This window comes from Acartia tonsa, chromosome 14 (assembly GCF_053477335.1).
Source record: "Acartia tonsa isolate MP-2025a chromosome 14, ASM5347733v1, whole genome shotgun sequence".
Classification (NCBI taxonomy): Eukaryota; Metazoa; Arthropoda; class Copepoda; order Calanoida; family Acartiidae; genus Acartia; species Acartia tonsa.
Genome location: NC_137273.1, coordinates 7,795,635 through 7,810,992, shown reverse-complemented (window position 1 = coordinate 7,810,992; position 15,358 = coordinate 7,795,635). Strand labels below are relative to the sequence as shown.

The 15,358-nt window shown below is 31.9% G+C and overlaps 2 protein-coding genes across 8 annotated transcripts in view; both read left to right on the top strand.

Moving 5' to 3' along the window:
* Positions 1-15,358, top strand: part of ND-B17.2 (NADH dehydrogenase (ubiquinone) B17.2 subunit) — a 397,876-nt gene that overhangs the window by 126,368 nt on the left and 256,150 nt on the right. The gene's annotated exons all lie outside the window — the stretch shown is intronic.
* The window catches only part of LOC145306322 (uncharacterized), a 228,818-nt gene that overhangs the window by 174,292 nt on the left and 39,168 nt on the right, over positions 1-15,358 (top strand). For all 6 annotated transcript variants that reach the window (XR_013874950.1, XR_013874951.1, XR_013874952.1 and 3 more), the window contains one exon: positions 8,801-8,909. Coding sequence is in view for 3 of the 6 variants with exons in the window: in XM_080148405.1 (XP_080004531.1) it covers positions 8,801-8,909 (109 nt within the window). In the remaining 3 variants the exon portion in view is untranslated. The remainder of the gene's footprint in view (positions 1-8,800; positions 8,910-15,358) is intronic.

Sequence of the window (15,358 nt, the reverse complement as noted above, 5' to 3'; positions counted from 1 at the left end):
TAGTTGAAAAAAAAAACTTGTTAATTCATCTCTGGATGTCTCATATGGTGAGCTTTTGCTGTGCTGCTATTTAACAAGTTCTCCCTTGTTAGTTGACAAATATACAAATATAAAAGTGTCCAAGCCTTTCCAATGAATGACGTATAACTTCCTTTTTAGGAGATTTACTAAGAATTAATGTAAATATAAGTTTTTTTAAATCTTTCATTTGAAAAATGAAAATATATTGTTTTTCTCTCTTGATTAGAAAGCTTACTGATAGATACACATTAAAAAATAGCCTAAAACCTGCTACCTGAGTAGAAATACGAGTCCTGTGATATAAAGTAGGGTTTTCTGTATGAACGTTAAGATCTCGCTAACTACTGAACTGATTAAATTCTTTATTTATTTTAAAGTTAGAGACCTGGGATGATTTAAGATATTATTATGAATCCATTTTCGAATATATGAGCCCTTAGATGCTAGGGGCGCAGTTAATAGTCATAAAGAGGTAACATTCTTAGATATCTTGAAAAGAAAAAGTAGACAAAAATATTAGAATTGAGGTTTTATATTACACCATTTTTAGGCCTTACAAAAAGTTTAAAAATCAAGGCTTTTTTGACCATTGAATGGTGGCACTTGAAAACCTAAAAAGCTGACAAGTAAACAAAAAATCCAAATAGTATAATTGTTTAACCAAATGACTGGACTTTTTTTAATAAACAACATAAACGCATATTTTTCTTACTCATTTCTTTTCTATTATTAAATATTAATTTAACAAAGGGGTATTGTGTTATAATGGTATATGTCGACTTTTATTTTTAAATAGTGGTCATAATTGACAAAGGGGGAGGTAGGTTGTGCTAAAATTCCGTAAAAGTGTGAGTTTTAAGAATTTAAAATAGAAGTAGAACTCTAATTTTTGTATTGCAGTTGCAGTGTATAGTACAATATATAGTACATATCCACGTTATATCCTATTAAAGCAACTGCCATGCCACTTTTTAGAGTTCTACTTCTATTTTAAATTCTTAAAAACTCAAACCGACGAATTTTAGTACAACCTACCTCCCCCTTTGATTGAGCAATCATGTCTATTATAACAAATATTATGACTAAAATGTCGATATAATAAGAGCACTGGAGCTTAATATGATGATGACAATTGAGTACCAAATATACAAATTGTAGTAATGACATTGCAAAAAAAATCAGGGGGGGAGGGGTAGACATTGGTCTGTTAATAACACTAGTACCCAAAGTTTTCTAATCTCATTGTGTAATTCGAAGGCTTAAAAACTTTAGGTACTTTTATTAAATTTTGATTGATTTGGTATTTAAACATTTCTTCTATCCATGATTTGAATCTAAAGAAGGGATTTGCATAATATTATACTTTAATACATCATATCGTCCATTGTCTTATCCCTTTAGATCGCTGAAAAAAAATTTTTAATATTGGGCACCAAATCAAAGTGTTTATTCATTTCCGCTTATGAATACATAGTTTATATTTGCAAAATAATCATTCCATATTAAATAAGATAGGATGTTCAGTGATGATAATGGATTGAGAAAACGTGGATATTGTAACAGGGGAATTATTGCGTCAATTTGTTGCTAATTTAGTACTGATATATTGGTCAATACGTTCCTCCGTGGTCAAAAAGGAGGGGTAAGAGTCATAAGAGAGGAGGTATTGTTATATTAGCCAGCTGGAAATCTATATCAAGTTATGCAAAATCTTTCACACATCTACATATATCCATTCTGGTTATAGTGAAACAAATGGGTTGGGGTATATTGTGTGGACTTGAAGGAACATTACGAAATGATTAGCAAAAAGTGTTTTCTTTAGAACCTAGTGGTCGAAATAAACATGAAAAATATTAGAGTAAAATTAGAAAATTTAAATAAATTGGTCTTTTTTGCTCTTTTAAAGTAAAAGACACTAGAACAATGATTGTAACATTTAAATTTAAGGTAAATGATTAATTTTGTTAAAAACGTCGACATAATTGAAGCCATGATCACTTTAATAGATACTGTATAATTTTCTTCTAAATATTCTCTATTGGTGCGTTTTTGAGATAACACTATTTTTAAGGTTTGGCCTTCTTAAAGGGGATGAAAATTTGAAAAACCACATTTTTAGGGTTTGGCATTATAAAAAATGTCTGAACTGTTGCAATTAAAATTTATAAATGCTTGAGTCAAAAGTCAAAATTTAGTTTCTATTTATAAAAAAAAACTTTGCAATAGACTTGATTTTGGAGCTAGATATTCATAAAACTTTAAAAAGTACGATTCTTATTTTAAGTTTCATGCATTTATTCAATTTTATGACTGATTTCTAAATATTATAACATTATGTACAATATAATTGTTTATATTCGTTTGTACAACTACTTAATTTATTACTACCAATTTAATGCATATTATAACCCCTTAAATATTTTGGATGGATGTTTGTATGATTGATCTTCAAGTATTTTGCTCCCACGAACAAGTACGTTCTTGAACAAATTATGCTTAGAATATGGGATAGGTGTATGTAAAAAAAAAAAAAAATAAAACCTTAGTCTTCTCAAAAAAGTAGCTTTTACTTAGCAAAGGACTTTACTATGAATATTGTAAAATTATACTGGATATTTTGAAAATTTAAAGTCAGACCCTTGAAGAATGCCATGGCCGATAAGTAGGCATATCTCATGACCATGTACAATGAGTTCAAGTTAAGGATAGTGCAAATAATTGGTTTGTTGTCTGTTGTGCTACCCAACAGACAACTAATTTTTTAATTGACCTGACTTTACAGTGTTTTTAAACCCGTACGTTGCAATAAAAAAAAACATACAGAGATGTTTTCTCGTATTTATTCGAATCCGGTGGATAGGAACCGGTTCTCATCCATACGAAAAAACTATGTCGAGCATCGCATTATATCCAGCTTTCTGCGAATATAAAAATGTACAATCATAAGATTAAAACCAGTTTTTTAGCCAGTGCCTTCGTCACCTAGGGGTAAAAAACTGGTTTTAATCTTAGAATTGTACATTCTATATCTACGGAAAGCGGTTTATAATACGATGCGAGAAATAACTATTATTTATCCCCCTTTTCCTATCCATGTAGTCCCTGATTAAAAAAAAACTAAATACATGCTCTTGGAATGATTGTTTGTTTGTTTGAAGATTATTTTATTTAAGTTTAATAGTTTAAGTATAGTTTTTAGTTGTCATTCAATAGTTATGGTCATTCATTTTGACCACAAATTTTGTGAGGTGTATATACGTTTCCGCATATATTCCTATTATATAAAGTAGTAAGCTTTTTTATATGTAGCGAAGGATCTCGCTAACCACTGAACCGATACAGAGCCCTAGATGCTAGGGGCGCACCCACTAGTGTATCATATTTTAAAATTATAAGGATTGTATAAATGTACCACAGCAATATATATTACTAGCGTATATGCCCCTAAAAGCAAGTTGGGGAGGAGGCATATTTTTTTAATTATGTAGAGAACCATAACGGTTCAGTGCATATGATTCGAAAGATTCTTTGGTGAACACAGACAGACAGATAGACATCCTGTTACTTTTATTTAAGGATATAACCACCCTTCCACTTTGTCTCCAAATAAGCCATTGTAAACTCGACTTTCCTTTATTGATCCTTTGTATTTTTGTGAAACGCTACACACTGAGCGGAAAGATATGAACACCATCTAGTTAACAATCAAACATTTTAACGTTTAATATTTTTAGAAACTGCAATTTTTTTTAAATTGAATTTCTCTTAAGAGGATTAAGTAACCCTTCCACAAACTGGATAAAAAACACTTTGACTGTTAAAGAGAACCGAACAGTTTGCGAGATCTTATAATACAGACATACACATTTTGTATTTTTAAAGAGGGATAATTAAGCTCTAACAATATTTTTTTTATGTATTTGTAAAACATAATTTCATACATATGAAAAACAAAGCAAAAAAATGAAAAATGACTTATGTATAAATTATAGCGTTATAATAGCTTTATGTAAAATGTTGGTTTATGTTAAACCATATGTCATACGAGTAATTACTCAGACAGACAAGTGTAATACAAAAAAAATGTAAAATGGCGGGGGAAGTTAATTTACATCCCCTTCTTCTCCCAGATGCCATAATTGTTTTCCTTCCCAAATAGCCCAAAACCTTCCCTAGGCCAATGATTAACTTTCCAAAAAATTATCATACGACCGGTACAGTTGTTAACTAGATCTTAGGATACAGACAAACAGACTAACATCCTGTTTCCTCAGTATTGGGGACTTTTGTATCCTTTAATGCTTGCAAATTAGCAGCATCCCCATCCCCCCTCCAATATGATATTTTTGTTTAACAAAATGGGGTTAAAATGACTTAAAGAAGAACTTTACTCTATAGAACAATTAAAAACACAACAATGATCCTTTGGAGAACCTTCACTTCCGCACATGTTCCACACTATCAAATTATCAGAAATGAATGTTACAACATCACAATTTCCACGTTTGCCTCTTATTATTATAAAGCCTCTCTAGTCTATGAGTATTCTGTTGTTTGACAATGAACAAAACATATCCTTCTATAGATTAAAATTATCGGTTGAAAAATTTGGACCCTGCTAATTTAGAACCACCAAAATAAATTTCATAGTACTTATAGATTTGAGACAACAAATAAGATAACGTGGTTATAAAACTTTGGTTAACAGTATAATTTATAGTCCAATGGCACTTTTGATAAGAAGGATATGGATACATTTTGATTTACAATGATTATATCATGCTGACATTGATAAGGAAGGTAGATTCTAAAGAAACATTTTGAAAAGAAAAAGTTACTTGTAAACAAGGAAGACTTCATCTATTAAAAGCGTAGCTCTGAAACGTTAGAACAAACGAACATTAGCAATTGTAGAGTATCATAACCGAATAAGCAAGATATAATTGTTTAATTATAAACAAAATATTAGAAAAATTGTTGAAAAACTGTGTTGTTACTGTGTTAAAGAAATTACCCTTCAAAGTTTGAAGTTGATAGGACAACTCTAACATGCCTAAATTAACGAGAAGAGCTAAGCGTTAAAGACGGATGTACAGACCCTAATTAAAGAAAAGCTTCACTTTTAAAAAATGATATTAGAATTTATATTTATCAAATTGTTTTAAAAGAAAGAATTTCTGCATATAGGAAAATAAATTATGAGATCTACTGCAGATCACGGTAAAATATTGCTGGTAACGAATATTGCCAAAAATCTATGAATTTTAAAGGCTGCTAGCTGCCAAACGGCTAAACGTACAGATCATAGCCGCACACCATTTTAATCGGCATAAGAAGACCTACAAATAATCTGGAATAGCCAAGATCCAAAGATGCACAGGGAAAGCTTCACTGAAGAAAAACCGCGTAAAATAGGTCTTTTTTCGCGTATATCTCTGCACTACGAGATAATTATGCATTATTGATTTATGACTATTCCAGATTATTTGTAGGCCTTCTTATGCCGCTTAAAACAGTGTGCGGGCATGATCTGTACGTTCAGCTGTTTGGCAGCTAGCAGCCTTTAAAATTTATAGATTTTTGACAATCTTCGTTACCAGCAATATTTTACCGTGAACTGCAGTATATCCAAATTATGGGCTAATTGATGTTTTGTTGGCCAAGAGAGAAAATGACTGGGTTAGTTCTATAATTTTCTATAACATGTTTTTTTATTTCAAAATAATCATATGCATGTTTTTTCATTTGTGTTCTAAACTGGTTTTCCTCTAGCGGGAAATGGTTCTGTTCCTAACCTTAATGGAAGGCTATTCAAAAATTCTTCTGGAATCGAACTCCATAATTTTTGTCTACCAAAATAGTGACGATTTATGTGTGCGTGCATATGCGCATATGTATTAGATTCTAAAACAGAACGTCAAACCGTCAAACCGAACAAACTGCACGTTTTCCCTTCTATTTAATCCTTATCATTTAGTAACTCTTTCAATAATTAGCCATGACCATGGCTGTAGAATTTGTGGATATTGTGACAAGGGAATTTTTGTCATCATTTAGGTTACACATATAGTCTTCAATTATTGGTCTGGTCAATACGTTCCTTTATTTTCAGAGAAATCGTAATATTAGCCAGCTGGGAGAAACATTTTATTAGGGTATGCGAGAATCTCTTACTATATTCACGTATATCCGTTGTCATAATGTTTTTTAGCGAAAATAAAACACATTTTAGTTTTAAAATATACGGAATTGAATAAACACCGTTGATAATAACCCCATCAGACATTAAAATTCATTGTTAGTTTTATTCATTAATTGGGATAAATGGAAACATAAAGTAACTATTGTAACCAGAGAGAGAGAGAGAGGGTGACAATGAGATGATTATTACAGTAGTACCCATGGTTTTATAATAACGTTTTCTTATTCGTGGGCTAAACAACTGTAAGTACTTTTACTGAATTTTGATTCTTTGGTTTATTAAGTTAAATGTTGAAACGTTTCAACCACTAATCAAAAGAAGGTATAATTTTGTGTGACATCATTGGGGATGTACATCAAGTTATCGGCCAGTGTCTTATCCCATTAGATTCCTGGTGTTTAACAGTAACACTAGCTATCCATGTGAAATTGAAAGTTGACATATTTGGATCATTGAGGTTGTTATATAGTCATTCTTACTTCATACTTCACATTAATTCCTTGGACAAATATATGAATATTTATGTTAGGGAAAATGGTGGGGGTAGCCCCCTCCCCCCCCCCCCAGAAAAAAAACATCTAAATAGAAATTTTAAAATACTTACATTGTTATTTATAGAATGATTGTTTTAAATTTTTACGTTTTTAACTGATATAATTTTTATTTTGAAATACAAAGTCCTTTACATGATTTCACATGTATTCATGTAATTGTAAGGGTTTTTAATTATTCTAGCCACTATTTAACTTACTTCCTCATATACGGTGAAATTTGAAATCTGTTACAATTTTGTAGATTTTCAATTATAAGAGATATTGTTGACTATATTGCATTAAATGAAAGTGGTCAAATCTGAGATATTATGAACATCACAAAACACTTTTTTATCAAAATATGAAAGAATAGAGCGGCTAAAAAGCGGTCACATTGCGGCGTGGTTAGGGCAACCATCCACACAATTTAGATCGACAAACCTCGGAAATAGAGTAGCTCCGCTACTAAACTTTAAACAAAGCATGTCCTTGTTTATAAAGCATGATGAACAGACAAGGACAATTATAACCATTGTAAGAGAGAAGAGAGAGAGAGAGAGAGAGAAGAAAAGAATATGAGAAAGAAAAAGAGAGAGAGAGAGATAGAGAGAGAGAAAGAGAGAGAGAGAGAGAGAGAGAGAGAGAGAGAGAGAGAGAGAGAGAGAGAGAGAGAGAGAGAGAGAGAGAGAGAGAGAGAGAGAGAGAGAGAGAGAGAGAGAGAGAGAGAGAGAGAGAGAAAAGAGAAAAAGAGAAAAAGAGAAAAAGAGAAAAAGAGAAAGATTGAAAGAAAGAAAGAATGAAAGGAGAGAGAGAAAAAGAGAGTTTTATCATAAAATATGTAATATGTATGGTCATTTGTCCTATTACACACAAATTGATTAAAGAGTAAGTAGTTACGCTACTGAAATACGAAGGAAAAATAACTACCTATATGGCACCGTTTTAAACGTTTTCCCTACAAAAATTCTAAAAATTAAATTACTATAACTATAAATAGTAAAAGATCGTACCATAGCTCTTTATAATTAGTCTATGTCCTCAAATGAACTATTACTTTATTTTATTGCCGCTTTTAAAATTTTTAAGCATAAGATCTTGATCTTATTAAGCGTCCTGTTATAAAATTTTAGATCCTAGACTGTTTTATGGAAAACTTGTCTATTATCCTGATATGTTACTTACAAAATTTTTTGTGAAGTTTTTAGTTTATTTCTTTAGTTAAAGCTACAAACATGTTATACATTACATTATAATAGTGCCATGCAATAAGTTTTTTTTTCATTATAATCCTATTGTACTTGATTGTGTTTTGTCAAAAATGTACATAAAATTGTGTTAAAAATCAGAGTTGGATACTTAAAAATGATTTAGGTATTATCGGCGTTAGATGAACTCATTCTTTTTATACAAGTTAGTTTAGAGTTTAAACCATTCTTAAGAAAATATAGTATTTTATAATATTTGAAAGATATTATTTGATTTTTTTTATTAGTGGGTCACCCTATTTCATATTTTCATTTACATTTTTAAGAACTCTTCTTTGGGATTGAGATAAATATTCATTATAATCTAAATATATATCTAATCCTAAAGTGTACTTAAATGATGTCATTATAAAAAATACCATTACGATAAAATGTCAGTTATGGCCACTTTTTATTATAGCCATATAGTCGACATAAACCAGTGTTTTGCATTTCGAGATTATATTTCAGCATACCTCTCCCTCCCCCTGATCAAAATCTGAAACTTTATATAAAAAAAACTGCATGAACAATGGTAAAATGCTTTTAAATCATGATATAAAATGTACAGTAACACTATCAAAATTAAATGGTAAGTCGTGTAAACATTTATGTTTAAAATAAATTATCTACCAAAAGACCTTATTTATAAACTAAATTATGATTTTAGTCAAGTTAGAATCGTCACATCATTGTTAAAACCTAAACCTTGCATTTTTCTGCCATTTTTGTTTTTCTATTGAAAGGTTGCGCGATAACAAATTATTTTATTGTATTGATTGATTGCTTGTGTTAAGGACGGATGCCGCGAATTGGGATGTGGAGGAGTTGTACAAGTTTGCAGATGAAACCGGTATTCTTGAGAGACATAAACAGCTCCTGGCCAAACCATACCATGATAACCAGGTATAGTTAGTTAGATAGATAGATGTACGTAAAGATAGTTAGACAGACAAAGAGACTAGCTCAAAACTTATCAACTGATTGAAAACATACCATGATACTTCTGGGTATATATATATATATATATATGTGTGTGTGTGTATTTGGCCATAAATCCGTCAAAAATGCTTTCAAAATAGACCTTTTTCGACCTAAGACAGTAAAAAAGTTCCATTATAAGCCCAATTAATCAGTTTTTTAATATCTTTCTATTTAAAGGAAAATTAATGAAAATACTAAAATTATGCAAATTTTAAATGGATTGATATTTAGATAGATATATGTATTAGATCTTTTCATGAAAATACCCATTCTCGAATTTCATTCTTCTGCTAACCTAAAAAGTTACTTTAGGGGCCTAGAAATACATGTACAAAATTTCAGCTCTTTATCTCTACTGGCGACCTAGCGCCAGGCATGTAAAATATCAACAGATAACGGTAGCACGGCGGTTTTAACAATATCTCAGTAATGTGCAGGTTTTAAGCTCTTCTGCATATTTCAATTTAAACACATAAGGCCAAAGATAATATATCCAAAAAATCTTTTGTCAAAGTCTACTCTACACCTAGCGCCAGTCAGTTTTCTAAAATCATGCATTTTATACCTGTGAAAAATGAAATCGCCAGCGCTAGGTGTAGAGTAGACTTTGACAAAAGATTTTTGGGATATCATATCTTAGGCCCTATGTGTTTAAGTTGAAATATGCAGAACACCTAAATTCACCTTCCAAGCCATTCTCTATGCATTTTAAATTTTTTAATGAAATAACGGGATTTCAAAACTGCCTTTTGAAAAGGCCTAAAAAGTATCTTTTTTTGTCCCTTTTTTCACTGTTTATAGTTACAACTTATTAAGATATTATTCTCAGTTAAAAAAAAATTGGCGCTTCCAGCACCAAAACCGGCAAAAACAGGCAGTTAAACTTCTGTACCCCTACTTAACCCCCTAACAGACCCCCCCTCTATTTCGGCTCCTGTTACAGATAGAAACGTAAATTTTTTTTCTGGTGGTTATGTGTATTTTTAGAGAAAATTACTTTTCTATTCATAGCGGTCAGACCGCTCCTTATCCACTTTTTTAGCGGCCAGCCGCTAAATATTGAAACTGCTGTAGAGCAGCCAATTTTGAAGCTAAGAAAACCAAATTTAATGACGAACTATTATTTTTTATAACAAAAAAATACCTTTTCTGACCATCGCTGAAAAACGACAAATAACAGAAACCGCCAATTTTGGCGGTAAAATGGCGGCGCTAAATAATATTTTTATCTGTTTATAGTTACAATTTATTAAGATATTATTCTCAGTTAAAAAAAAAAAATTGCGCTTCTAGCACCAAAACTGGCAAAAACGAACCCAGTAATAGTGTCGGACTGATTATGACGTCAAAAAAAATTAGCCAATGAGAGGCCATTATTGACCAATGGTAAAATTTATAGTGGCCTCTCATTGGCTAATTATTTTTTTTACGTCATAATCAGTCCGACACTTTTACTGGGTTTGCAAAAACAGGCAGTTAAACTTCTGTACCCCTACTTAACCCCCTAACAGACCCCCCTCTCTATCTCGGCTCCTGTTACAGATAGAGACATAAAACTTTTTTCTGGTGGTTCATGTTTATTTTGAGAAAATTACTTTTCTAGTCATAGCAGTCTGACCGCTCCTTATCCGCTTTTTAGCAGCCAGTAGTTAAAACTGCTGTAGAGCAGCCAATTTTAAAGCTAAGAAAACCAAATTTTATGACGAACTATTATTTTTTATAACCAAAAAATACCTTTTCTGACAATCGCCAAAAAAGACAAATAATGGAAACCGCCAATTTTGGCAGTAAAATGGCTGTTGGCAGCGCTAATTAATATTTTTATCTGTTTATGATCACTTTAAAAGACTTCATACAAAAATTAACTGATTAAGGTCCAGAAAGGGGCAAAACAGTTAATTGTTGAAACTAATGTAACAGATTTTTATTTTAGTCAGATGCCAGACGCAGGCAATTAAATAAATTAACATTTAGAAATAGGAAAGAAAACAAAGTCATTCCTAATAAGGACAGAAGTCACTGGAAATTGATCTAATTGATCTAAGGAAGGCTACTTATGTCCTTCATCTAACAAAATTTAACTTAAGGGAGGTGACTTATGTCCTTTGTCTGACAAATTCTTACATTAGGAAGGCTGCTTATGTCCTTCATCTTGCAAAATTTAGCTTTTCTGTCCTTCACATAGCAAAACCTCACAAAACATAGCTTTTCTGTCCTTCACAATTCTTGCAAAACATAGCAAATTCTAGCTACAAATAGCAATTTCTTGCAAAACAGAGCAAATTCTTGCAAAACCTAGCAAATTCTTGCAAAACATTGCAAATTATTGGAAAACTTAGCTTTTCTGTCCTTCACATAGCAAATTCTTGCAAAATATAGCAAATTCTTACAAAACATAGCAAATTCTTGCAAAACATAGCAAATTCTTACAAAACATAGCAAATTCTTGCAAAACATAGCAAATTCTTTCAAAACATAGCAAATTCTTGGAAAACTTAGCTTTTCTGTCCTTCAAATAGCTAATTCTTGCAAAACATAGCAAATTCTTACAAAACATAGCAAATTCTTGCAAAACATAGCAAATTCTTGCAAAACATAGCAAATTCTTGCAAAACATACCAAATTCTTGCAAAACATACCAAATTCTTGCAAAACATAGCAAATTCTTGGAAAACTTAGCTTTTCTTTCCTTTACATAGCATATTATTTGCTATGTTTTGTAAGAATTTGCTATGTTTTGCAAGAATTAGCTATGTGAAGGACAGAAAAGCTAAGTTTTCCAAGAATTTGCTATGTTTTGTAAGAATTTGAAAATCTAGGAATTAATCTGATTTGACACACAAAAAGTGTAGAAAAGTATGAATAAATATATATGATTGATCACATGGTACCTTCTGAATAAATTTTGACAAATAAAATAAAAATGTTGGACAACAAAACTTATGTAGTACAATAAAAAAATATGGATTTTTTTTGTTATAAAAAATAATAGTTTGTCATAAAATTTGGTTTTCTTAGCTTTAAAATTGGCTGCTCTACATCAGTTTTAATATTTAGCGGCTGGTCGCTAAAAAGCAGATAAGGAGCGGTCTGACCACTATGACTAGAAAAGTAATTTTCTCTAAAGATACACATGAACCACCAGAAAAAAGTTTTATGTTTCTATCTGTAACAGGAGCCAAGATAGAGGGGGGGGTCTGTTAGGGGGTTAAGTAGGGGTACAGAAGTTTTACTGCCTGTTTTTGCCAGTTTTGGTGCTGGAAGCGCCAATTTTTTTTTTAACTGAGAATAATATCTTAATAAATTGTAACTATAAACAGATAAAAATGTTATTTAGCGCTGCCATTTTACCGCCAAAATTGGTGGTTTCCGTTATTTGTCGTTTTTCGGCAATGGTCAGAAAAGGTATTTTTTTGTTATAAAAAATAATAGTTCGTTGTTAAATTTGGTTTTCTTAGCTTCAAAATTGGCTGCTCTACAGCAGTTTTAATATTTAGCGGCTGGCCACTAAAAAGCGGATAAGGAGCGGTCTGACCGCTATGAATAGAAAAGTAATTTTCTCTAAAAATACACATAACCACCAGAAAAAAGTTTTATGTCTCTATCTGTAACAGGAGCCGAGATAGAGGGGGGGTCTGTTAGGGGGTTAAGTAGGGGTACAGAAGATTAACTGCCTGTTTTTGCCGGTTTTGGTGCTGGAAGCGCCAATTTTTTTTTAACTGAGAATAATATCTTAATAAGTTGTAACTATAAACAGTGAAAAAAGGGACAAAAAAGATACTTTTTAGGCCTTTTCAAAAGGCAGTTTTGAAATCCCGTTATTTCATTAAAAAATTTAAAATGCATAGAGAATGGCTTGGAAGGTGAATTTAGGTGTTCTGCATATTTCAACTTAAACACATATGCCCTAAGATATGATATCCCAAAAATCTTTTGTCAAAGTCTACTCTACACCTAGCGCTACACCTTAAGTTGGATTTTGTTAGATGAAGGACATAAGTAGCCTTCCTTAGATCAATTAGATCAATTTCCAGTGACTTCTGTCCTAATTAGGAATGACTTTGTTTTCTTTCCTATTTCTAAATGTTAATTTATTTAATTGCCTGCGTCTGGCATCTGACTAAAATAAAAATCTGTTACATTAGTTTCAACAATTAACTGTTTTGCCCCTTTCTGGACCTTAATCAGTTAATTTTTGTATGAAGTCTTTTAAAGTGATCATAAACAGATAAAAATATTAATTAGCGCTGCCAACAGCCATTTTACTGCCAAAATTGGCGGTTTCCATTATTTGTCTTTTTTGGCGATGGTCAGAAAAGGTATTTTTTGGTTATAAAAAATAATAGTTTGTCATAAAATTTGGTTTTCTTAGCTTTAAAATTGGCTGCTCTACAGCAGTTTTAACTGCTGGCTGCTAAAAAGCGGATAAGGAGCGGTCTGACTGCTATGACTAGAAAAGTAATTTTCTCTAAAAATAAACATGAACCACCAGAAAAAAGTTTTATGTCTCTATCTGTAACAGGAGCCGAGATAGAGAGGGGGGTCTGTTAGGGGGTTAAGTAGGGGTACAGAAGTTTAACTGCCTGTTTTTGCGAACCCAGTTAAAGTGTCGGACTGATTATGACGTAAAAAAAAAATAATTAGCCAATGAGAGGCCACTATAAATTTTACCATTGGTCAATAATGGCCTCTCATTGGCTAATTTTTTTTTGACGTCATAATCAGTCCGACACTATTACTGGGTTCATTTTTGCCAGTTTTGGTGCTAGAAGTGCAAATTTTTTTTTTAACTGAGAATAATATCTTAATAAATTGTAACTATAAACAGATAAAAATATTATTTAGCGCCGCCATTTTACCGCCAAAATTGGCATTTTCTGTTATTTGTCGTTTTTCGGCAATGGTCAGAAAAGGTATTTTTTTGTTATAAAAAATAATAGTTCATCATTAAATTTAGTTTTCTTAGCTTCAAAATTGGCTGCTCTACAGCAGTTTTAATATTTAGCTGCTGGCCGCTAAAAAAGCGGATAAGGACGTCTGACCGCTATGAATAGAAAAGTAATTTTCTCTAAAAATACACATAACCACCAGAAAAAAATTTTACGTTTCTATCTGTAACAGGAGCCGAAATAGAGGGGGGGTCTGTTAGGGGGTTAAGTAGGGGTACAGAAGTTTAACTGCCTGTTTTTGCGAACCCAGTTAAAGTGTCGGACTGATTATGACGTAAAAAAAAAATAATTAGCCAATGAGAGGCCACTATAAATTTTACCATTGGTCAATAATGGCCTCTCATTGGCTAATTTTTTTTTGACGTCATAATCAGTCCGACACTATTACTGGGTTCATTTTTGCCAGTTTTGGTGCTAGAAGTGCAAATTTTTTTTTTAACTGAGAATAATATCTTAATAAATTGTAACTATAAACAGATAAAAATATTATTTAGCGCCGCCATTTTACCGCCAAAATTGGCGTTTTCTGTTATTTGTCGTTTTTCGGCAATGGTCAGAAAAGGTATTTTTTTGTTATAAAAAATAATAGTTCGTCATTAAATTTAGTTTTCTTAGCTTCAAAATTGGCTGCTCTACAGCAGTTTTAATATTTAGCTGCTGGCCGCTAAAAAAGCGGATAAGGACGTCTGACCGCTATGAATAGAAAAGTAATTTTCTCTAAAAATACACATAACCACCAGAAAAAAATTTTACGTTTCTATCTGTAACAGGAGCCGAAATAGAGGGGGGGTCTGTTAGGGGGTTAAGTAGGGGTACAGAAGTTTAACTGCCTGTTTTTGCCGGTTTTGGTGCTGGAAGCGCCAATTTTTTTTTAACTGAGAATAATATCTTAATAAGTTGTAACTATAAACAGTGAAAAAAGGGACAAAAAAAGATACTTTTTAGGCCTTTTCAAAAGGCAGTTTTGAAATCCCGTTATTTCATTAAAAAATTTAAAATGCATAGAGAATGGCTTGGAAGGTGAATTTAGGTGTTCTGCATATTTCAACTTAAACACATAAGGCCTAAGATATGATATCCCAAAAATCTTTTGTCAAAGTCTACTCTACACCTAACGCTGGCGATTTCATTTTTCACAGGTATAAAATGCATGATTTTAGAAAACTGACTGGCGCTAGGTGTAGAGTAGACTTTGACAAAAGATTTTTTGGATATATTATCTTTGGCCTTATGTGTTTAAATTGAAATATGCAGAAGAGCTTAAAACCTGCACATTACTGAGATATTGTTAAAACCGCCGTGCTACCGTTATCTGTTGATATTTTACATGCCTGGCGCTAGGTCGCCAGTAGAGATAAAGAGCTGAAATTTTGTACATGTATTTCTAGGCCCCTAAAGTAACTTTTTAGGTTAGCAGAAGAA